The sequence below is a fragment of the Schistocerca nitens genome, chromosome 4, assembly GCF_023898315.1.
Source record: "Schistocerca nitens isolate TAMUIC-IGC-003100 chromosome 4, iqSchNite1.1, whole genome shotgun sequence".
Taxonomy (NCBI): domain Eukaryota; kingdom Metazoa; phylum Arthropoda; class Insecta; order Orthoptera; family Acrididae; genus Schistocerca; species Schistocerca nitens.
The window spans coordinates 881,732,925-881,758,731 of NC_064617.1; the positions used below are offsets into that span (position 1 = coordinate 881,732,925).

A 25,807-nucleotide genomic window follows, 5' to 3' on the forward strand; every position below is an offset into this window, starting at 1 on the left:
CGTTTCAGACACACTTGGTCGACGTCAGTACTGCGACTGGCTATTGTGCTTTGTACATGACGCTAAAATTAATCCCGAAATACTTTTTACACGAAACACGTCTTCATTTATCGTGGTACATGAAGTCACTGGACAGTCGACTTTGGGGTTCTGAAAATCCTTGTCTGTTGCGTCTAGAACCTCTGCATAATGAGAATATCTGACTGCCTACTGCTGTTAGCGCACCACGAATAAACTGAGTGATGAAACTACCTGGCAGATTAAAACTGTGTGCCGGACCAAGACTCGAACTCGGGACCTTTGCCATCCGCGGGCACGTAGGAAGGTAGGAGACGAGGTACTGGCAGAAGTGAAGCTGTCAGGACAGAGCGTAAGTCGTGCTCGGGTAGCTCAGATGGTAGAGCGCTTGCCCGCGAAAGGCAAAGGTCCCGAGTTCGAGTCTCGGTCCGGCACACAGTTTTAGTCTCCCATGAAGTTTCATATCAGCGCACACTCCACTGCAGAGTGAAAAATCTCATTCTGAAATGGAGTGATCTTTTTCCAACGAACCTTAACTGCTGATAGGTTAGTGAATAGAAATGAAAAGAAGTAGCAAATAACGAAAAGACTTAGGGTAATTTCGTGCGAGATAATGTGTGAAAAAGAACTGCAAATGCTTCTCTGGCCGTATTAAGAGGTATTTTTGAGTGTAGTGACTACGCTCGATTTTCATGGAGATTTTTACAATGCCGATCCTAATTGGTAAAACTGCGTAAAGCAGATACTCCCCCTACCAAGTCCAAGGAATGGGCTGGGGCACCTGCGGAGAAACGAGCCTACCCCACCTCCCTCTTCTCCCTCCCCCCACCTACGTCTCCTTCCCTCCTACCATCCACTTTACTCCCTACCGAATGTCAGACGCAAGTGTGAGGTCATATCTCATGCAGTACAGAACCGAGAGCAATGCGCGTGTTCGAGCTTTGTGACTGTAACGAAACGCGCTGCTTTCTGTTGGATCGTCTCTCTCTCTTCTATCAACCCTATCTGGTACGGATCCCACACCGGTGAGCAGTATTCAAGCAGTGGGCGAACAAGTGTACTGTAACGTACTTCCTTTAGACAATTTTACCATTTAGGACCGGCAGTTTAAAAATGTCCACTTTTCCGGGGGCGGCAGTAGGCTGTAAAGGCCCTTGCCGTGAGGCAGATGATTTCTGGGCTGCTGAGTGAGTGCTCGTGTTGCAGATCCTGCTGAACCTGGCGCGCAGCATCTTCGAGGAGCAGAACAACCTGGCGTGCCTGGTGACCAAGATCATGACGCAGGCGCGCGACCTGCTCAAGTGCGAGCGCTGCGCCGTCTTCCTGCTCGACACCGACTGCTGCGAGGCGGTGAGTCTCAGTCAGTGGGAGCGGGGATTCCCCTCTCCAGAGAGTCTCGGGAGAAAGACGACAGTTTTTTTTTTACTTTTTATTTTGACTTTGAGTTATAAGGACCATACAGCCAATAGCGGATATGAAGTGCAAAAGAAACGTAATCGCAATAAAGCAGAAGAGCACAAAATTCCCAAGTTGCCGTTCCAACACACTCTTAAAGTAAAATAAAAGCGCAATTAGGCAAACACCAGACAGCTGGCGACAGTGATGACAATGAGATGAGCAGAACTGCAAACAGCACGATACAGAAACATTATGAAAAGCATGCAGATACTCTTATAGTAAAATACAAAACATGAAAAAGCAACAACAACAAAAATAGCTGAAGAACAAAATTGCAAATAATAATATATAGCAATGTGAGAAGTATAGCATACAGATAGACGTACTTACTTTTGTGTTGTCTCGTTGTCACTGTAGCCTTGCATCATTGGAAGCATGGAGAGGATGTTGTTTTGTGGCCGGTAGTGCCAAGTAGCGTCTGTCTATAACACAACTGCATGAGTGTATTAACAGGATTCTTTATTAGCCAGGACAGAAAGCTACTTAAGATTGTCCAGGAGTTGTGGTACAAGCTCTTCCACAATAGTCCACGTTAGCCTCACTGCTAGTGAAGTACAAGTCCCTATGTACGCTACTCTGGTCGCTAGGTACTGACTGACTCTGAGCTAGAGGCTAATTGCAACTGTGACTCCCACTGGGTTGCGACTGATGACTCAACTCGTTGACTCACTAGATGACTGACTGGCTTCTCCGGTCCGTGGCAGCGATCTAAATACTGGTGGCCAAGATGGCGTTGGCGGCCTGGTTCTTGCGAGTCTATCTTTGACCTCTATCGATCTTCTTGCAACTTCTTTGCCACCTGGTGAGCTGGCGACAGTTACGCCAGAACACTAAAAGAAGAATCCAAAATGATAAACACAATACAACCAACTGTATGTACAATAGTGCTGTTAGAACAGTGACATAAAATGAACGAATTTGCTGTTCGAATAAAAGTTTGTGCGCAAATTAAAATACAAAATTTCGCACCCAATTACGAACCAGGCTGATGCCAAGTGAAAATCAAGACTTCCGCAATTCATAAATTAAACTTGGATGCCAGTGGCTTTCAAATAGTCTGTGAGCAAGTTACATTTAGCAAAACGGTAGAATAAAACAGGAACACTGGTGGGGAGGAGGTAACTTCTCGCAACTAATTTTTTATATCTCTGATTTTGCAGTCATGTACTGAGAACATGCCAATATGATGTGCTTAAGATCCGCTACTGCCTAAATGATGACAGTTGAACAGATCTTTTTCTGTTGTAATTGTCTGTATAAATATAGTTTACTAGCCAAGTACTCAGCGTTGCCCAGGTGTGTATTTATTCCAGTCTTCCAGCAGTCCGTTTCCTCCTGCCCTCTCTCTCTCTCGCTCTCTCTCTCTCTCTCTCTCTCTCTCTCTCTCTCTTTCTCCATGTCCTCCTCTCTGCTGTCTCTCTCTCTCCATCTCCTCCTATTTCCTTTCTCTGTCCGTCTCCTCCTCCCCTCTCTCTTTGTCCATCTCCTCCACTTCCCTTTCTGTTCATTTCCCTCTCCTCTCACTCTGTTCTCCTCCTCCATGTCTGTTTTCCATCTCATCCTTGCACCACTCTGTCCATCTACTTCTCTCTCCACGTTATAATCCCTAACCCAACTGGAGGTTATTGGTTCTTAGTCGCACATTATTTGTTCCCAAATAGTAAGTTTCTCTGAAATCGATTTACGGCTTTATAAGGAGCATTTTACCCGAAACTTTGACGTGTCACATATATTTAACATATTTCACACATATTTGTACACATATTTCACCTGTATCTCCAGTTAATTTTGCCCTGCAGTTTCGTTTCCCGCATCTCAATGTTTATGATGTCACATCTCCCGAACTACGAGTCATACAACGACACATTTTTGCAACTACACTCGGTAGTATATGCATACTTGCTTTGCCGCTGAAACTCAGTTGCATACATTAGTCGCATTCTCCCTGCTGTCAAAATGCATCTTGTTGGAGTTGTTTGTAAACCCGACCCACATGGCACAGGGAAAAACCTCTCGTTTTTTCCTGCTTTTCCATTTTCACCACACGCAAGCACTTCAACTCAGTAAATAAATGGCACAAATAATACCACAAAATACACTCATTTCCTTCGAGTTAAACTGCAGAAACTAATAACTCAACGAGGAGTTGAAAACGAGATCTGCGCGGAAGTCTACACACCTTCCCACTACCGATGCTCTACTGGCGCTGGAACTACGCAACTGCGTGCGTTTAGCGTTGCCATTTTCGAATGTCAGGAAGAGAGAGAGGACTACGCGAGACTAGACACAAGTGCGGCAACAGGGCGCTTGCAGGCACCCGCCAGTACATGTGGCCAGATCTATAACATGCTCCACAAACGCCAAAAACAAAATGGTTTCTCCTATCAGTTATGCAACGTTATTTTTTCGCTGTGGTAATTAGTAATTTATGACTATCTTTTGTACGTATAGATTTTTCCCTAGGTCCATACATCGACAGTTATCGTCTTGTATTATTAATAATAACAAACTGTTGGAGTATTCATTCCCGAATCACAGGTCACCCTTTGCTGTCAGGCTGTCTCATCCATGTTTCGCTCTCTGAAAAACACTCGTATGTCCCACTCCCTCTCACTACTGAACAAGCCATTGCATCATACGTGCCTTATATGTAGCCACCTAGTGTCCTGCTTCCGACAACTTTTTAACTGTACTCGCTATAGTTATATCACAATAGTATTAGTAGTACTCACTGGTACACCTACCTAATATCGTGTAGGTCCCCCGCGAGCACGGGAAAGTGCCGCAACACGACGTGGCATGGACTCGACTAATGTCTAAAGTAGTGCTAGAGATAAATGACACCATGAATCATGCAGGGCTGTCCATAAGCCCGTAAGAGTACGAGGGGGGGAGAAGATCTCTCCCGTACAGCACGTTGCAAGGCATCCCAGATATGCTCAATAATGTTCATGTCTGGCGAGTTTGGTGGCCATCGGAAGTGTTTAAACTCCGAAGAATGTCCCTGGAGCCACTCTGTAGCAATTATGGAAGTGTGGGGTGTCGCATTGTCCTGCTGTAATCACCCAAGTCCGTCGGAATGGACAAAGAACATGAATGGATGCAGGCGATCTGCAAGATGCTTACGTACGTGTCACCTGTCAGAGTCGTATCTAAACGTGTCAGGGGTCCCATATCACTCCCAACTGGACATGCTCCACGTCATTACAGAGCCTCCACCAGCCTGACACGAAGGGTCCCTGGATTCATGAGGTTGTCTCCATACCCATACACGTCCATCCGCTCCATACAATTTGAAACGAGACTCGTCCGACCAGGCAACATGCTACCAATCATCAACAGTGCAATGTCGATGTTGACGGGCCGAATCGAGGCGTAAAGCTTTGTGTCGTCCAGTCATCAAGAGTACACGAATGGGCCTGTTGTGGCGTAACAAGCTAGCTACGCCACACTGAGAAGTAGCCGAAAGGGCATGCGTCAACTCAAGCCGTCTTGCGTTAAGTCTGGAACAGGATTCGTAATGAATGTGATAAAGGAAAGAACGTAGCTACTAGAACACTTAACTTTTATATCGTCCTTTGGTATACAGCATTCTTGATTATACAAGTGAGACTATCTTGAGATACATGCAATGGTACAAATGGCGCCTTGCTAGGTCGTAGCCATGGACTTAGCTGAAGGCTATTCTAACTGTCTCTCGGCAAATGAGAGAAAGGCTTCGTACGTGTAGTCGCTAGCAATGTCGTCCGTACAACTGGGGCGAGTGCTAGTCAGTCTCTCGAGACCTGCCGTGTGGTGGCGCTCGGTCCACGATCACACAGTGGCGACACGCGGGTCCGAAATGTACTAATGGACCGCGGCCGATTTAAAGCTACCACCTAGCAAGTGTGGTGTCTAGCGGTGACACCACAGGGCCTTCGGCTCCGAAAGCTCAAGCGATGATGTTTCCTTGAATGGTTAGCACACTGCCACTTGTTGATGGCCCGGCATTGAAATCTACTGCAATTTGCGGAAGGGTTGCACTTGTGTGACGTTGAACGATTCTCTTCATTCGTCGTTGGTTCCGTTCTTGCAGGATCTTTTTCCGGCCGCAGTGATGTTGGAGATTTGATGTTTTACCGGATTCCTGATATTCACTGTACACTCGTGAAATGGCCGTACGGGAAAATCCCCACTTCATCGCTATCTCGGAGATGCTGTGTCTCATTGCTCGTGTGCCGACTATAACACCACGTCAAACTCACTTAAATCTTGATAACCTGCCATTGTTGCAGCAGTAACCGATGTAACAACTGCGCCACACACTTGTTGCCGACCGCAGCGCCGTATTCTGCCTGTTTGCATATACGAGGTGTATTTCAATATGCATGCCTGTACCAGTTTCTTTGGAGCTTCATTGTAGTAGCTCTATTCATCTCTGAATTACTTTGGCAAGGGTATTCGAAGTGTTGTGGTTGCACAGTTTGGGAACGAAAAAGATAATGTAAGTACCACTGCTATTACAATCTTGCAGGTCTAGCTTGATGAGGGCTGGACAGGTAGGCCACAAATAATTCGGAAGAAAAACGCACAGAGACGAGAACTCGTGGCAAAGCCCCAGGTGAAATCTCGTGGCGGCAGTCGGGTAACAACGAGACCATACAAACTCCCCCTCACAGATTTGATTCGTATGACAGGCTGAGCAGGACTTCGACATATGTAAATAGCTTGGCGCAACTCCCAACCTGTTTCGAGAAAATCGAGTTTGAACATTTTACGCATGCTTACATACTTCGTATGGTCGCTAGTAACTGAGGAATCTGAAGCGAAGAGAGTAAGCGCGTGATTTCGTTAGCGCGACGTCTGTGGATCGAATTTCGCTTCTGGCGCTGTTATTTATTTAATTCCCACGTAATTTTGACACCAGATACGCTTGGTTTGCCTCGAAATTGTGTGGTACGCGTGCACCGCCTACGAATGTAAGCCAAGAGGTTTTTTTTTCTTTTTCTTTTTCAATGACACATTGAAAAAACTATGCGCATGCAAAAGATTCGGCGTCCATTACAAGTGATGTATGTTGCAGTAATCATTGTTACCCACGTTTCTATGATCAATATCATCATGATTCGTTCAGTGCTCCATACGTTACACATTATATTTGCCACATTTGATTGAAAGTTCTTTTGTCTATCCATTTTCTTCCAATCTCATTACGAAAAGTTTTCTCCTTTTTTCAGGATAAACGTTATGAAAGTGATAAATGACTCATTCAATAATGTCACTTCACACATTCGCAATAATTATATGGGAAGAAAAAAGAAAGAATTGCAGACGTCGCTATTCGATGCATGGATCTCGTTCTCCTGATCAACCGCTTAGCGCGCTCGGCTGCTGACTTTTTGAATACCAGCGACCATACGAAATGTATAATAAACAAGAGTAAAATTTTCAAAATTCGATTTTCTCGAAAACGGTTGAAAGTTAGGGCTTCCTGTTTACATACGTTGAAGTCGTAGTCGTGCTGTACACGTCCTGCTAGTATGAATCAAATTGGTGACGGGAAGTTCGTACCACCCCCTTGTAAGACGCTATAGAATCCAACTGTAGCAGAGCCTCAGGTACGGAGACTCTGTTGACTTAGTTTTGACGACCTTCCGCCGGTGCTGCGCCCTCGCGGCGCTTACAAAAGGCGTCCCAGGCTCCTGAGGCTAGCTAGCCAGCCATTAAGCCGTGCTCACACGCCGACAGAGGCGCCAGCGTCCCTTCGGCTCTCCTCAGAGGGCACGCTTTAGCTGCGCCGCAGGGATTTATGCTAAGCGCGCTGCCTTTCATGTCCCCCGCCGCCGCCCTGCGCACAGCGCGAAAAGCGAGCCTGACGCGAGGGCTGAGACTTCTGCTCCCCTGGCTCTCCCTGGGAGTCACAGGCTTACATTTTAGTCTCTGTCCTCACGTGCCGTCATTAGAGACAGCGGTGCAACAGTGACACGGCTGACAAAAGAACCTGACATTGGGTTTGTATTAATCTTATTTCCCAACAAAACCTAGCAAGTTCATTTCAAGCAAAGTTCCCATTTTACATAATCACTGGAGGCGCACAAAGGCACTGGTCGAGTAAACATCTGATGATACTTTCCAGGTGCAGAAGTATGAAACCAGAATTTGGTTGCAAAAATTACACGTCTGTTGTTTGAAACTGATAAACAATATTTTATTCTAAATAATTTCCGTTGCTATTTACACATTTCTCCCACCTCTCCGGCAGGCTATGAATAGCATACACAAAAAAAAACAGTTGTTGCTTTGAAGCGAACCAGTCAGCGAGCCATTTTCATACATTTTCATACGATTTGAAGCGTTTTTCAGCGAAAGCGTGTCCTAGTGATGCAAACAGATGTTAATCGGACGGAGCCAAGTCTGGAGAATAAGCCGCATGCGCTAGTATTTCCCAAATGAACGCCTTGGTCGTTTCCCTGTGTGCGATGGGGCGTTATCATGGAGAAATATGACTTTGCGTTGCCTTTTTCCATATTCCGCTCGTTTTTCATGTAATTCTCGACTTAAATCGATCATTTGTTGTTGGTAGCTATCAGTGTTAACTGTTTTTAGGTTTTAGCACCTCATAATAGATGACACCCTTCTGATCCCACCAAACACAAAGCGTTGTCTTCTTTCCAGAGCGATTTGGTCTTGCAGTGGATGTCGATGGTTTGCCTGGATTCACCCACGATTTACAACGCTTAGGATTCTCAAAATATATCCATTTTTCATCACCTGTCAGTATTCGATAGAGAAATGACTTTCTTTTGTATCTGAAAGGCAGAATTTCACAAGTATTCTTTCGATTTGCTTGCTGTCTTCCATTCAGTTCATACGGAACCCATTTTTCCTATTTTCTGCACCTCTCCCACAGCTGTCAACCAAAGATAAATGGCTTTCTGCGTCACATTCAATTGTTCCGCGAGTTCCTGTTGAGTTTAAGTATCATCTTCATCCAAAAGGCCTGCAATTCGTTGCTTCGAACTTTTTCGGTGGTTTCCCGCGCTTGTCGTTTCTCACGTCGAAAGCACTACTTTTGAATTTTTTTGACCATTCGAAACGCTGTGTTTTCCCAACAGCAAGTTCGCCGAAAGCTTCGACAAGCATTCGATGCGATTCTGTAGCAGTTTTCTTCAATGATAACAGAAAACCAATGCTGTTCACAAATCGTAGTTCGTAGTCACAGAACTCGACATGTTTATGTATTTGAAGCAGATACCGATGTAGGGAACTTGGGTTACTGTGTGTTGACATTCGTCGTCAGCCGTTACAGAAAGCAGATGGCGCTGCAGACGCAGTCTCACGGGCCCTACGCTGATGGCTAGCACCATCTATAGGGAGATTCTGGTTTCGCACTTCTACAATTGGTATATTCTGTTTATGTTATGCATCTGTGACGTTGTAGTGTACCAAACTGCACTACAGATGATACGTTTTCGGTATATTATTTATGTTTTGATGTTTTCAAAGTGCATATTGTACTTAAAAACCAATGAGAACGGCTCTTACGGTTCTTACAACTGTATTCCAGTCTACCGTTTCCTAACTGTCGATCAAGGCAGGATGGAAATTAGCCCTCCTATTGGGGGAGGATTATTTAAGCCATCCTCACATGGAAGATGATACTCAACATGGGCATGTCATAGAATTGATACACCTGGAAGCATACTGCAAACAACAGAACAAACTCCATCGAATTTTATGTAATATGAACTAATGTGAAGCATGATCATTTTCTATGTCTTGGGCTGAAGTGCCTGTACTTCACATTGGAACCGAGTTTTATAAATCTCAGGTTTTGTTTCTGCCAGTTTTTGAATAAATCTTTTGAATACATGAAGATAGTAACTGTTCTCGAAAGAACAGATACCATTGATGACCGTGCAGGTTCTCTAGAATAAATGGTATTTAATTGAAACTCTCAGCTGCCGACGGGTTCGAGTCCCGGTCGGGGCACACATTTTCAGCTGTCCCCATCGAGGTATATCAACAGCACCTGTCGGCAGCTGAGGGTTTCAATTAATTATCAAATCTTTTGTGCTTTGAAAATATTCTATTCAACACATAAATAGAAAGATATAATCCAGAATGCGTCGCTTTTGGCACAGTATGTTGTAAAGCAAAACTTCACACTATGATAATATAAGCGTGTAACTGTACCGAACTCTTACGGGAATCCTCACCTTAGTGTGCGCGAGTAATGAGTGGACGGGCAAATATCTATTAGGAACATTAAGTGTGTAGATTGTGGACAGTTGGGAATGTGGGTCTCACGGGAAGCGTGCAAGGGATAAGTCCCTGCAGTCGCGCTATTCGTCTGTGTGCTCCGTGGCTCAGAGCGTATGCCATCTAAGCAGGAGATCCCGGGTTCGAGTCCCGGTCGGGGCACATGTTTTCAACTGTCCCAATAGAGGTATATCAACAACATCTCTCAGCAGCTGACGATTTCAATTAATTATCAAATCTTTTGTATTTTTAAAATATTCTATTCAGCACATAAATAGAAAGATATATTCCAAAATGCGTCGCTTTTGGCACAGTATGCTGTATGGCAAAACGTCACACTATGATAATATGAGCGTGTAACTGTACCACCCTCTCTTTAATAATAAATATCCAAAAAGCCAAACTGATACGGGACATGAGTGGAAATGATACATAACCTGTTGTTTTTGTTGCTGCCTCCATCTTGTCGAATTCTTCTCTTCAAATTTGCCTGTATCTGGATTTGCATGTGGAAACTATGTAAATAAAAGATTCAGTTGTATTTTAAATTTTACCGTCGTATGATTGTTCTCCACATGATATAAACTGCATTTCCAAAACACCAAACTGTCCAAAGCGCATTAATACACACCGAGAGAAAACATTCAACTATAACAAAAAAAAAAACTGACAAAAGACTGAGAGAAAGCAGCACTGCTGCGTTCCTTTGTATAGACTTTTAACAATCAATTTGAAAATAACCCGCTATTACTTTGACGCAATTACGATGTTACAATTAAAATTTACAAAACGTAAAGAAACTGATATTAAAGCCGAATAAGGCATAAAATGCAATACCGAATGACATAATTTTTTGTACTCGCAGTATCATCTGTAGTTTTAAATGTGGAAATCAATCTGCACTTTAATTACAATAACATCTTTCGTATTATTTTAGTTTCGTAATTAGTTACAGTATGGATTTGGTTACTAACATTTAATGACAGTACGGAACTCGTGCTTTATCTGATTACGTAAAATTAACAAATATGGCCCCAAATTCTAGAAATCGGAAAGCTGGATGGTGTAAACAATGTAGAGTTAATTAGAAACGTAATTACAAGGAATATTAAAGTCAAATGTGGACATAAAAATGAATAATGAATAAAAATACCTTGCTTGGCAATTCCTTCTGAGCTATTTCACAAGGTAATGAGGTTTCCTGATATCGGACTTTTAAAATTACCGTTTTGTTTATTAGAAATATTGATTTTTCATGCCAGCATTTATGCAGTCTCTAATTATTTAATGTTACAGAATGATCACTACAATTTTACGAAATGACGAATAATTAGACTTTGGCACAGGCTCTGATTAAAGGTGTCAGTCAATTAACAATTAGGAATGTACTTCGTAATGAATCCGGAATGTTACATTTACTTAAAACTTAGGACATATAGAACGATATGATACCCACTTAACTATACAGACAGTATATAATACTGGACTGGTATAGTAATGTCGACTTGAAATTTTGCGAAACAGTATCATCATAAGCGGAACAAAACTTTTTCAGATGTTTTACTCAAAAATTGTCTGTTTACATCCTCGTTGTTCATGTACAATTGCCAATTGTTTCTGGAGTAATATTGTAAGGTATGTGGGCAAACACGTGAAAATACCAAATTTGATGATTTTCATTACATACAGACCAATACCTGCCAGGGTAGCCGAGAGCGCTAACGCGCTGCTTCCTGGACTCGGGTAGGCGCGTCGGCCCCGGATCGAATACGCCAGCTGGATTAATGACGAGGGCCAGTGTGTTGGCTGGCCTGTATGTGGCTTTTAGGTGGTTTTCCACATCCCGCTAGGTGAATACTGGGATGGTCCCCACGTTCTGCCTCAATTACACGGCTCGCAGACATCTGAACGCATTCACACTATTCCATGGATTACTCTAGACACAGACAGTTGGGGTACACTATTTCCTTCCTGGGGTAGGGGGGGGTAGGGGTGGTGACATAAAGGGCATCTGGCCACCCCTTCAAATTAACATACCACATCCGATTAAGCAGCAGACCCCGCAAGTCGGGATTAAATGCTAGGAAAGAGAGAGAGAGAGAGAGACAGACAGACAGATTACATACAGACCAATAGTTTACTTAATAACATACGGCGTTCACAATCCGGGGACCTCCATTTCATTTTTGGTTAGGCACATCATATTAACTACCCACAGAATTTCAAGACTTAATTTGCTTGTTCAGTTGCATTGCCAATGATAATTTGTTCAGGAGGGAATGCACTATTTTATGCGTTTATTTGTTACTTGTTTGCTGTTGCTTTGCTTTTCAGTTGAAAGGGTGAGTTGATGCAGCTCTCTATAGCGGTCTGTCCTACGCAAGCCTCTTCATCTCCACATAACTACTGAAGTCTACATCTGGTTGAACTGGCGTTCTGTAGTCAACCCTTTGACTTCCTTTATCATTTTTATCCTTCATTCATGTGGGGTCGTCCAAAGCTCGAGGTACCACACCACAGACGGCAACACGCATCGATACCACATACATTAGAGATGTCTCGCTGCAATCCCCAGTGACGAGTGGGAGAGGCAGGAGAGGAGACACCCCATCCCTCTCCCTCCCAGCACAGCAGAAAAGCCCTGCACAGAGTCAGTACACACTGAGCAGCCGAAAAACTACGACCACTGCCCACCGGACGTTGGATGCCGCCTGGTGGCGTTGCGCACACGTGACGTGGTAACAAAAGTATGTAAACAGAGCAGACATGGACGTGGGATCCCCGTAGCTAATATTGGCTGCAAATCTGAAAATCCATTGAGATAAGCGACTTTGACAAAGTGCAGATTATTATTACGCAGAGCTTGTGAACGAGTATCTCGAAAACGGCGAAGCAGCTCGAATGTTCACGTGCTACTGTCGTGAGCATCTACGCAAAGAGGTGAGAAGCCAGTGAAACTACCACTAGGCGCTAATTGCTTGGTCCTCCCCGACTCTTCACATAACGTGTCGTTCGGAGGATTGTCTGCTGTGTAAAGTAGGATAGACGGTGATCTGTGGCATGTACACCGAAAGAGCACAATGCTGGTCCATGCACAGGTGTTTCGGAGCACACAGTTCATCATACATTGTTGAACATGGAGCTCCGCATCAGAGTACCCCTACGTGTTCAGACGTTGGCCTAATGACATCGTCAATTACGACTGCAGTGGGCACGAGTCCGTCGGGATTCGATTAATGGAAACGTGTCGGCTCTTCGGGTGAATCACATTTTTGCTACACTAGGTCAATCGTCGTCTCCACAAAGCCGTCATCGAGGTGAACGTGCAGCGCACCACAGACTCAGGCTGGTTGGAGCAGTATTACACTAAGGGAGTCATTCTGCGCTTGCATGGGCCCTGTGGTAGCTACCGAAAACATGCTGACATGCTTGACGTCTTCCCCGTTGGCGATGTCATGTTTCTGCAGTATAATTGCCCATGTCTTGGAACCAGAACAGTGCTATAGTGGTTTGAGGAGCATTATAGTGAACTCACGTTGATGTCTCGGGACCATATTCGCCTAATGTTATTCCTGTGGAACCCATCTGGTTCGCTATCACCGCGTACGCAAATCAGCGCCCCGTCATTTAGGCGAATTATATGACCTATGCGTAGACATCTAATACCACATACCTCCACAAACCTACCAAAAATTGTTGGATCCGTTATACGCAGAATGAGTGGTGTACTGCGATTCAAAGACGGACAAACAAGCTATTAAGCACGTGGTCATCATGTTTTATCCCATGAGCATAGAACCGAGCTTGGAAGCGCTCTCCGCCAGTTCGTGATCTCAGCTGAAGCATTCAGCATGTTCCAGTAGGACTAAAGAGTATTTCATGTCTCAGATGGAACAGTACTTTTGTAAATGATTAACGTTGTACTTCAAGAGCCGAGTGTCTTAATTAATGCATCAAGTGATGCTTTAATAGGCAATGACAGTAGTAAATTATCAAGCACTTCTGTGGCGAAGGATGTGTCAAGTTAAATAAATCTTTGTTCATTCATGCAATAAAGTGAGGTAGTATTCCATGTATTGTAGCTCCAATGAGCCATCCCCCATAGCAGTCAAAGAACGCAGAGTTGTTGCTGGACGATTGTAGTTTCGTTTGGTCATAACAACACTTCCCTGCATTTCCAAACAGATTAATCAAGAATGTTTCAGCATGTGTACTATCAAAAGATTTTGTTGTTGTTAAGTTTTGCTAAAAATCCATTTTCTCGAGAATTCGACCAAGTTCCAATTCATTAGATATTCAACCTACCCACCTAACCTTCAGCATTCTTCTGTGGCACCACATTTCAAAACCTTATATTCTCTTTTCGTCTGAGCTGATTATCGCCCACGTTTTATTTCTACACAACCCAACACTCAAGGTAAATATCTGAAAAAAAATTCGTAAATTTTAAATTTACATTCGATGTTAACAATATTCCGTCTTCGTGCTACAGACAGTCTACATTTTATATCTTTTCTAGATAGGGAATGTGAGTTATTTTGATGCTGAAATAGCAAAATTCAGCTGCTAATTTAAGGGTGTCATTTCCTAAAGTAATTCCTTTGGCATCGCCTAATTCGATTCTACTGCCTTTCATTATTTAACTGTTGTCGGTATTCGTCCTGCAACCTCTTTGCAAGATACTACCCATTTTGTAAACTTACAAGTCTTCTGCTATCTCTGATGGTTATACAATGTCATCGGAAAACTTCAAAGTTTTAGTTTCTTGCCCCTATATTTATTTCTGCCTCACATTTCAAGATGTTAGGCTCCTTCCAATCCAATGACACAGTGTTCTCTCAGATTTCCTCCACCCATGTTCGACAATTTCCTAATAATGTTAATGTAGCACTTTTATGTGTCTACATAATACCTGTGACTGATGATTATAGTACGGCCAACAACTCCCGGTAGATGGGTTACGGTCGCAGATCACTTAGGTGACTGTGCCCCATGTGGTTGTTCCTGAGCAGTCATGTAACGGGTTGGACAACACGTCCACATCACCGAACACGTCCCATGTGGAGACAAATTTAGTATCAACAACAGCCCATGGACACCACCTACTTCACACACGCACTTTTCATGTCGGCTGCTTTTGGAGACGAACTACTGGAGCAGAGGTAGCGAGCTCTGCCCCGCACAGTGGATGCCGTGCAGTGAGGAGTGGTGAGCAGGGGCAAGCTAGGCACCACTGCACGACACCTGCTCCCTACACTAGCGAGGGGAGAGCACGACGTTGGGATCACGGATTTGCTTCAAATTTTGCGCCGGCCGCGGTGGCCGAGCGGTTCTAGGCGCTTCAGTCAGGAACCACGCGACCGCTACGGTCGCAGGTTCGAATCCTGCCTCGGGCATGGATGTGTGTGATGTCCTTACGTCAGTTAGGTTTAAGTAGTTCTAAGTTCTAGGGGACTGATGACCTCAGGTGTTGAGTCCCATAGTGCTCAGAGCCATTTGAAACATTCAAATTTTGCACACCTTTAGTAGGCCATTAAAACAACATAATGTGCAAGTAGTAAGGTGCACTACTCTGGGAATTGCGAGGAAACCGCAAGAAAAGTTTTACACGTCTGTTATGTGGCTTATGTATCTGTGCGTAGGTGCTGGACATTAGAGTTCAAGGTAGTCAAGTTTATGAGGCTACCGTTCGATTCCAGCTCAAACGTATTTACTGATCAACGTTTTTCTTCACCGGTCATATTACTTAATTTGTATGGCATTTTAGAGGCAACATAATGTGAAAAAAACAGGTATATTTGCATGAAGTTTCAATTTATGTTTTCCATGTCTGTATGACAAATACTATCGTGCAACGTGTGATGTGCAGAGCACACCCGACTAGTAATTGCCCATTACTCTTGCGGTCTGGCACACTGTGACTTACTATATTGCTGAATAACGTCGTTCTCATCATTATTTATCGAAGTTTGACTTGGGCTCTTCTAGTATAATAATAAAAAAAAGAAGAAAGAAATAATAATTGGAATTATACTAGATTTAGCACTCACGGTAATTTCTTTACCGTTTATTGGCGCAGGTTGGAGAGAGAGAGCAGTTTTTGTGAACTACGTTGCGTCGGTTCTCGATTGTGTTCAGGAGGAATAGTGTTTGATTATGCAAAGGTAGTTTGAAGCTGAAATTTAACCCGGATTGCCTTCACGCAGTCTGATTCTTCGATACAAATACCTAAGGGACCTAACTGAATATTGAAAGGGAAATGTATGAACAAAAGTGGGTTATCGCAATGGTTATCAAATCTGAGATTGAATATATTAGTAGCCTCCCGAAAGCAACCAAGATACCGCTATAAAGAGCTGGTTTGTAAAATAGTTTGCATACAAAGGACAACACTGAGGTTATTTATAGAAAAGAATAGAAAGAAAAAGATTTCATTATAACACATCAATATATTCGAAAATATTCCATATTACTAAGCATGAACAAATAACCAAGGAATATAAAACATTTAGTATTTCTTTTGCACATTTCGTGCTACGACACTGACCTCTCTTGTCGGTCCAATATTTCTTAAAATTAGTTGTCCTGGCGTGTGCGTGAATATTATTTAGCGTCGCACTGTTTGTTGAAGCGTTCGTTCGAAAATTTACATTTGCTGGTTCACTAAAATGACATAAGTTGTAGCGATGCTACTTTGCACTTCTTAACACGTCAGCAACGAAACAGTAAAAGGTAACCAAGTCTCTAGAACTATTCATAACATAAGACAAATTTTCCTTTTTTTATTCATATGTTTCACATCTTACTAGAACCGAGCGCTGCGGCAATTATTTAAATATCTGCGCTGGGCTGGTCATATTGTTTATTTGAAGCAGTTAATGCTGGACTCGCGTCTTTGTGTGGACGCACATTACAAAAATAGTTCTTTTCCTAACATTTGCGCTGTGATACGTAACATTCTACCAATTACAGATCGATGCCTGTTCTTCGCTTTTATGACAAATATTTTATATATAGAGCATCCGAAATCCAATAATATTACACTCTCCAAGCCTGTCCTTCGTCGTTGAAAATTTAATTACAAATAGTACATCGTCAAAGTAAGGAATTCACTACATCTTCATGAAAGTGCACGTGGTATTTTTTTCCATTATATTACCTTTCAAATGTCATATAAATTAAATAATGTGACCAATAATGAAAAAATATGGATTAAAAATTTTATGTCATGGGGATTCGAACCGTCACCTTGTCTAGGATGCTGTTGCAATGAGCGAATGGTAACCACTTAACCACACTGCCTTCTTACAGTCAGTACCTTCGCAAAGATACACCAGTTACGTAATAGACGCGTAAAACTCTTCTTGCGGTTTTCTCGGAATTGACAGAGTAGTGCACAGTACTACTTCCACACTGTGTTGTAGTAATGGCGTACTAACGGTGTACAAAGCGTGAAGTAAATCCATGATCCCGGCGTCGTGGCCTTCCCTGGTAAGTAGTGGGCGACAGCCAACGCTTAAGGGAGACGTGCAGGAAACCGATGCTCACATTCCTTCTAAAACTCTTTTGGATAGTAGAGTGTGACACATTTTCAAATGATGGACCATTACTTCAGTCTCCATGGCAACTAGCCTTCATCAGGATATGAATTAGACTTATTTTAATTCTAATGCTGCAGGTTTCCAAAAGATTCATGCAATATCAAAAGACTTTATCTGCTACGTGAATGAAGATATGAGCTTGGGATGAATTTTAATTTATGGAGAGGACTACAAAGTTTTTATTTTCAGAAGACCATCCCATTTTGCCAGCTGATATCTTTTACATGCGAAGAGCGGAACTAAGAAACGTTCTAAGTGACATTTCAAGTCTTTCAATCAGGCGGTAGTAGCTGCCGCATAGTCTTCGTGACAATCTGTGCTTCCCTCTAGTGTTCCAAAATTTAAAACATATTTTGCCATATAACAAGAGGTTCGTTGACTACAGCTGCAGCAGTTAAAATCTAACACTGTGTTTTTGTATTTGTATCATCAAATGGTTCAAATGGCTCTGAGCACTATGGGACTCAACTGCTGAGGTCATTAGTCCCCTAGAACTTAGAACTAGTTAAACCTAACTAACCTAAGGACATCACAAACATCCATGCCCGAGGCAGGATTCGAACCTGCGACCGTAGCGGTCTTGCGGTTCCAGACTGCAGCGCCTTTGTATCATCACAATAACACGTAGTGCCTCAGTATTAACTGCGCTTGGAACAAAATATTTCCTCCTGCTATTTTGTCGAAATCTAACATTTTTAAAATCGAGGCTGTCTATAGAATACAAGCTGACTCTTGCAAAGAAGAAAGCTGCGATTACCCACTGTCAATAATGCTATTTGTTTACTCAAATAGCGCCGTTATCGGTTTCGAACAGACAGGTTCATCTTCAGGCGAGTGTTCACTTTCATATAATATTTGTTGTTGCTTACATTAGCCGTTCGGAAAAATCCAACAATTAAAGGAAAGAATAAGAAATGTAATTTTAAAGGGAATAGTAGTCTGAAGATGAACCCGTCCGTTCGAAATCATTAACGGCGCTATTTGGGTAAATAAATAGCATTATTGAGGAAAATATGATATTTTTTATTTTGCTCGTCTCAGTTGCAGGAATATACAATTTATTGTTGCAGTGATTAGCGGTTTCGGGTTGAAACGTCCATTCTCAAACAACAAATCTTGTTCTTAACTGAAGGGCTTCTCTCAATAGTGGTACAAGTCCATTACCTCCACTTTTCTATCTCTAATGCTTCTGACATGAAGGGTCCAAACAAACAGAAAGTAAGGTTCGTCTCTAGTAAGAAGCCATATGCTTTCATATTTCTGGTATCTCAACTGCAGATGTTTCAGCGCTCATTTAATTTTAGGACTCTGTATCTCAGAATGAACAAAAATAAACATGTACTACTACTGAAATAAGCTCTTCAACTGTAACTGCTTGTGCGACATGGTCGTTCAGGTGTAACAGTAGCCCGTCTTATCAGTGAGAGGATGTGTTGCTTATAGCTTGACTTTCTTGTAGAAAGCTATTCGTACCTTCTGGCACCATGTTGTAAACTAGTTACGATTAATAATAATGTGCGTGGTTTGAGAACGGACGAGTCAGTCAGAAACCGATAACCATTACAGCAATAAATAGTATGAACTGAGAGGGACAAAATATGTTGTTTTTCTTTTTCAACTTTTCCTCAACACTATACGATTGTGGGCCTACCATCCAGAAGCAGTGTGCCTCAAACCAGCGAACAGCATTATTAACAGTGGTTGGTCCCTATTCTTGTTTGCAAGGATCACTTTCTAAAAACTTTCTTATTGATTCTTGCAATCAGTCAGTTTCCTGATGTGGGGTTTAGAACGTTCTCAAGAAGAATTTATTTCCTAATTCGTCTCATAGTTGTGTATTATCAGAATACCTTCTCAATTGTTTTCGATATACATCACTTTCTTCAATTCGACCTGGTGGGCTTCCCAAACACTCGAACTACCAATAAACCGAAGTTCATCTTTCACCTTCTTTTGTAAAGACCTCGTCGGTACTGCTGTGGAGGGCGAGTTGCCACTGTTTCTACGGTAGGCCGAGTTTTTGAGATCGTGAAACGGCTTCTGGCGCAGTACACCGCTAAGATAATTTCTCCTTGCCACTCTTACAAAGCTATGCTCCAGGGTCAGGTAACAGGATAGGAGAACGAAGGCTTTACAACACTCCAAAAAATTAGGAACAAAGTTACACAAATGAGTTGCAAACGTTTGCCTATCTTTGTGACTTGTCGAATAATGAAGTCTGCAACACTGCATGTAATATAACTCAAAAAGGCCCTCAATGGCTAAGTGCAAAAAATCACAGGTAAACTGCAATATACACCAACTGTCTGTTCCCAGAATGAAATTTTGACTCTTCAGCCAAGTGTGCGCTGATATGAAACTTACTGGCAGATTAAAACAGTGTGCTGGACCGAGACTCGAACTCGGGACCTTTGCCTTTCGCGGGAAAGTGCTCCTTTCTTCCAGAAATGCTAGTTCTGCAAGGTCTCCAGGGGATCTTCTGTTTGGAAGCTAGGATACGAGATACTGGCGGAATTAAAGCTGTGAGGACGGGTCGTGAGTCGTGCTTTGGTACCTCACATGGTAGACTAATTGCCCGCGAAAGGCAAAGGTCCCGAGTTCGAGTCTCGGTGCTGCACATTTTTAATCTGCTATGAAGTTTCAACTGCCTGTTCACTTCTAAGACTTCAGTAAACGACGTTTCCTGTCTAAGTCAGCCCTGGACGATGATCTACAGGGTGATCAAAAAGTCAGCATAAATTTGAAAACTTAATAAACCACGGGATAATGTAGATAGAGAGGTAAAAATTGACACACATGCTTGGAATGACATGGGGTTTTATTAGAACCACCCCATATTGCTAGACGCGTGAAAGAGTTCTTGCGCGCGTCGTTTGGTGATCGTATGCTCAGCCGCCACTTTCGTCATGCTTGGCCTCCCAGGTCCCCAGACCTCAGTCAGTGCGATTATTTTCTTTGGGGTTACCTGAAGTCGCAAGTGTATCGTGATTGACCGACATCTCTAGGGATGCTGAAAGACAACATCCGACGCCAATGCCTCACCATAACTCCGGACACGCTTTACAGTGCTGTTCACAACATTATTCCTCGACTAAGCTATTGTTGAGGAATGGTGGTGGACATATTGAGCATTTCCTGTAAAGAACATCATCTTTGCTTTGTCTTACTTTGTTATGCTAATTATTGCTATTCTGATCAGATGAAGAACCATCTGTCGGACATTTTTTGAACTTTTGTATTTTTTTGGTTCTAATAAAACCCCATGTCATTCCAAGGATGTGTGTCAGTTTGTACCTCTCTATCTACATTATTCCGTGATTTATTCAGTTTTCAAATTTATACTGACTTTTTGATCACCCGGTATAACCAAGTGGGCGAGAGCTGCTCTTCTGTCTTCCGAGCAGGCTTCTGTCCGTTGTCGTCCGGTCGTTGGCGGATTGTACTCGGCCGGAAATTGGCAGAGGCGAAGTCGATATCTTCATCCTCAGCGCCTCCCGTGGCGCTGGTGGAACTCGGGCAAGTGGCGAGTCCCTATGACACTGGCACCAGCTCGCATCTTTGTACCTGTGGAGCTTTTGCCCTGGCTGTGTCTTGTTCCGACGACACGTCATCTTCCCTAAAACTGCGCTTACCAACTGGCTCCATTTCAGTTCGCTCAACAACGTTACGCCTAGATATTTAATCGATGTGACTGAGATTATTGCATTCACTGTTGTTGCTATGCGGCGCGCAAAATTATTGGTAGGGTAGGCGCATACATGGAGTCTTTTACTAACCGCCACCGAAAAAATAAGTCACACGTTGTTAGATGACCGACCGTGGACGCCAGTAGAGCAATACGAGATCAGATCGGTACGCCCTTTGTGTCCGATGCATCGTTAAGGCCGTATTCTGGTTCAAATTCACGTCGCACAGTTGTAGCAGACGTAATATTTTGAAACGGAGAACTCAAAACGAGTTTTCTGCTGCGTTGTTGTCATCTGACTCGACGCACACTGGCTAAGGGCAATACACAGTATGCCCCAAGGTAAAAGTTTGCTTCCTATGCGTTAACTGAAACTCACCGCTATTTTCTATCGTCTTTCGTGTCGTAGGTACACTGAAACAAAATCAATCTCTTCCGTACACGCTGCATGCTGTCTTACATTCCGGGCTCCATTAATTACTTAAAGAGACTGTAACGAAAATTAATCGCATGATCTACCGCCGTGGCGGGAGAGGAATGAACTTGATGTTCTTTATTGATTGTAATTTACGATTGATGGAGCTGCCTTTGTAACGTTGCGCTGTTCTCGCAGTATACACGAGATTAACTCGCCATACATAACCTGATGAAACATGTAAGAAAGCAGCGGTGACAGCTGGTGAGGAGTATTTCGTCATAAGTAGAGAATTCAGCAGATTCCATTGAACTTTTAGAGCGTAAATTCGTCTCGCCAGCAGATCTCACAGTTAGTGCCACGACTTCAGTGATCAGAAATGTGCCGGTGGAAGAGATAGTGAACATTTCTCGAGTTGCCCTCGATATATGTGAATTTGAGGCGCGCTGCTTGACTATGTCTTTTTCCAAGTGAAAAAGGAAACTTTATGTGCAGACGGATAGCGGAACAGGCCGTTAAGAGCGATCTCTTCACCAAAGTGTTTGGAGATTCGGCATCCAAAATGATAGGTATGCTATACTTACGGCCGAATAGCACTACCTTCAGACATATGCATACAGCGTGTCAACTAACACAGGTACGGATACATAATACACTTAGGAATATGTGAGGTGCATTCAATAAGTAATGAAACACTTCTTTATAGGTCAACTTCGGCTGAAAAAATGTGGAATTTGTTGTTGGACATTGTGGAATATTCCCATTTCAGCCTGCATAATTTCGTGAAGTTCCGATAGATAGCGCCGCTGCACGTACCCTTCAAGGTGGCGTCTGCAACGGAGGTGCCTTTCACGGAGAGAGCTATTACAGAGTTTCTTTGGCGGAGATATTCATCGGCGGTTGCAGAATGTATACGGAGACCTGGCAGTGAACAAAATCACGGTGAATCGTTGGGTGAGGCGCAATAAGGTCGCACAAACCTGTTCGAGCCCCCGACTGCCGGCCGGCGGCACACAGCTGTGACTCCTGCGATGTTAGAACGTGCTGTGAGGTTACGAGCAAGACGTGGCGCCCTCAAAATATTCTAAGATCCGAGTTGGCGTGGCCGAGCTGGGGCCTTTTGGCGGGTCGCGGGCCGGCAGCAGCCACGTGGTGCCGAACGTTAACTTAGCAACCGCGTGATGCGCACAATGGCCGGCCCAGTCGCGGGGCTGGGAATTCCATTGTGACGCTGTGTCAATGAAGGAGACACGTTGGGAGTGCCAAAGATGGCGGACTTTGTGAAACCTTAATGGCAGACATTTCACAGTTCGTATAGAAATTAATAGTAGCCAGATGAATCACGATACCTCAAAAAGAAACATTTACATTACCGTTATTTGCACGACGATTCTGATGGTGTAATCAGATTTTCAATATATTTATTAGTCTAAAGTTTAGTATCTGATGATAAATTATACAAGTAACGCCCAGCAACGAATTTCCAAAATCTAAACGGTTGCCGGCCGTGGTGGTCTAGCGGTTCTAGGCGCGCAGTCTGGAACCGCGCGACTGCTACGGTCGCAGGTTCGAATCCTGCCTCGGGCATGGATGTGTGTGAGGTCCTTAGGTTAGTTAGGTTTAAGTAGTTCTAAGTTCTAGGGGACTGATGACCACAGTAGTTAAGTCCCGTAGTGCTCAGAGGCATTTGAACCATTTCTAAACGGTTCATCCGGTTTCCTTGATCTATGTGTCTTTAGAAAGCTATTAGTGTGTACCTAAATTGGTATGAATTACAGGCATGTCACTCAAATAGTGCATGAGTTATTGGAGGTCAAAGCCGCCGATTGCAATCGATCGCGTCAGGCCGTAAGTATTCCACAGTTACACGAAAAAACGGTAGCAGCATGCTTATAAATATATTGATTCATCTATGCCTTTGTTTATATCCGATACATATCATTCATGAACAGATTGGTTAAATATTTACTGCGTTTTAGAAAGCACAGAGACATTAGGCTACTGGCCTCCCTTCTGTTACTATTCCTTTAATATATGTCTATTTAATTTGTTTATGTATTTAATAATGTGTGTTAGAGCGTGTTTATGGTCCAACCGTAGGAATATTTATTTAATTTCAAGTTATTTAAATGTAAATCGAGTATTTGGTATGTGGTTTCAATATGTTTGTGAGTGCACATTGGCTTGGAGACATGGAGGGAGCGCTCTAGCCAATCACAGTGCTCGTTACTGAAAGAGACGCATGGAGGTTGGGGAGGAGCATCGTTTCCGGAGAGGACACGGGAGAGTTCTGCTGGGTACGGCACAGGACACGGGAAGTGCTGGAAGCGACGGAGCGACGGACGCGCAGTCGGCGGAAAGACTTGGACAGTGAAGCAGTTCGCGCGTGGTCGCGGAGGATAGAAATATTTCGTAGTGCCGACCTGTGCTCTTGTGTGACTTCAGTGGCTTCTGCAGTGAAGACGTAGTATGCGTTCAGAAGTGAATATCTCGCGAGATATGTCCTTGTTCATAACTAACTGCGTGAAATAGCAATCTGTTGTTTCCCTGTTATTCGACTTATATTTTCTTTAATTGCTGGACCATCGACACCAATAAGTGTTTGCAGAAATACACTCCTGGAAATTGAAATAAGAACACCGTGAATTCATTGTCCCGGGAAGGGGAAACTTTATTGACACATTCCTGGGGTCAGATACATCACATGATCACACTGACAGAACCACAGGCACATGGACACAGGCAACAGAGCATGCACAATGTCGGCACTAGTACAGTGTATATCCACCTTTCGCAGCAATGCAGGCTGCTATTCTCCCATGGAGACGATCGTAGAGATGCTGGATGTAGTCCTGTGGAACGGCTTGCCATGCCATTTCCACCTAGCGCCTCAGTTGGACCAGCGTTCGTGCTGGACGTGCAGACCGCGTGAGACGACGCTTCATCCAGTCCCAAACGTTGGGACTGCACGTTGGGTGGCACGGGATACATGCGGACGTGCATTGTCCTGTTGGAACAGCAAGTTCCCTTGCCGGTCTAGGAATGGTAGAACGATGGGTTCGATGACGGTTTGGATGTACCGTGCACTATTCAGTGTCCCCTCGACGATCACCAGTGGTGTACGGCCAGTGTAGGAGATCGCTCCCCACACCATGATGCCGGGTGTTGGCCCTGTGTGCCTCGGTCGTATGCAGTCCTGATTGTGGCGCTCACCTGCACGGCGCCAAACACGCATACGACCATCATTGGCACCAAGGCAGAAGCGACTCTCATCGCTGAAGACGACACGTCTCCATTCGTCCGTCCCTCCATTCACGCCTGTCGCGACACCACTGGAGGCGGGCTGCACGATGTTGGGGCGTGAGCGGAAGACGGCCTAACGGTGTGCGGGACCGTAGCCCAGCTTCATGGAGACGGTTGCGAATGGTCCTCGCCGATACCCCAGGAGCAACAGTGTCCCTAATTTGCTGGGAAGTGGCGGTGCGGTCCCCTACGGCACTGCGTAGCATCCTACGGTCTTGGCGTGCATCCGTGCGTCGCTGCGGTCCGGTCCCAGGTCGACGGGCACGTGCACCTTCCGCCGACCACTGGCGACAACATCGATGTACTGTGGAGACCTCACGCCCCACGTGTTGAGCAATTCGGCGGTACGTCCACCCGGCCTCCCGCATGCCCACTATACGCCCTCGCTCAAAGTCCGTCAACTGCACATACGGTTCACGTCCACGCTGTCGCGGCATGCTACCAGTGTTAAAGACTGCGATGGAGCTCCGTATGCCACGGCAAACTGGCTGACACTGACGGCGGCGGTGCACAAATGCTGCGCAGCTAGCGCCATTCGACGGCCAACACCGCGGTTCCTGGTGTGTCCGCTGTGCCGTGCGTGTGATCATTGCTTGTACAGCCCTCTCGCAGTGTCCGGAGCAAGTATGGTGGGTCTGACACACCGGTGTCAATGTGTTCTTTTTTCCATTTCCAGGAGTGTATACCGCAGTCTCAAAAGTACTTCTACTGTTGTACTCATCATTTAAAGTCGTTAAGATAGAACCTGCAGATTTTATTTAATTTCAATCTTTCATTTAAAAGTGCCTATATTACGTTCAAAATTCGCAATTGCCGAGTGGTAGGAACCTTCGACCATTCGATTTATGTGTCTTTTCATATTGTATACTGCAGACTCAGCAGTATTTGGCTTATAATGCGGCATCTACGTATCCCAGCCCCTAGACAACGAAACCAGCCAAAAGGTTTAATATTTCAACAAGTCTGAGGGTACATAGATGAGGGCCACCACACCACTTCATCACACCACACACCATCATTTAATGTGAAAGCCCACAGTGCGGAGATTCTCTTTCGAGGTGATCGACAGATCACTATCGAGTACCT

At 44.0% G+C, this 25,807-nt stretch overlaps 1 protein-coding gene across 1 annotated transcript in view; it reads left to right on the forward strand.

The window, feature by feature from the left end:
* LOC126252640 (cGMP-specific 3',5'-cyclic phosphodiesterase) overlaps positions 1 to 25,807 on the forward strand; it is a gene marked incomplete at its 3' end in the record, with an annotated part of 583,236 nt that overhangs the window by 253,750 nt on the left and 303,679 nt on the right. The window contains exon 6 of the mRNA XM_049953543.1: positions 1,225 to 1,368. Coding sequence (XP_049809500.1) covers positions 1,225 to 1,368 — 144 coding nt within the window. The remainder of the gene's footprint in view (positions 1 to 1,224; positions 1,369 to 25,807) is intronic.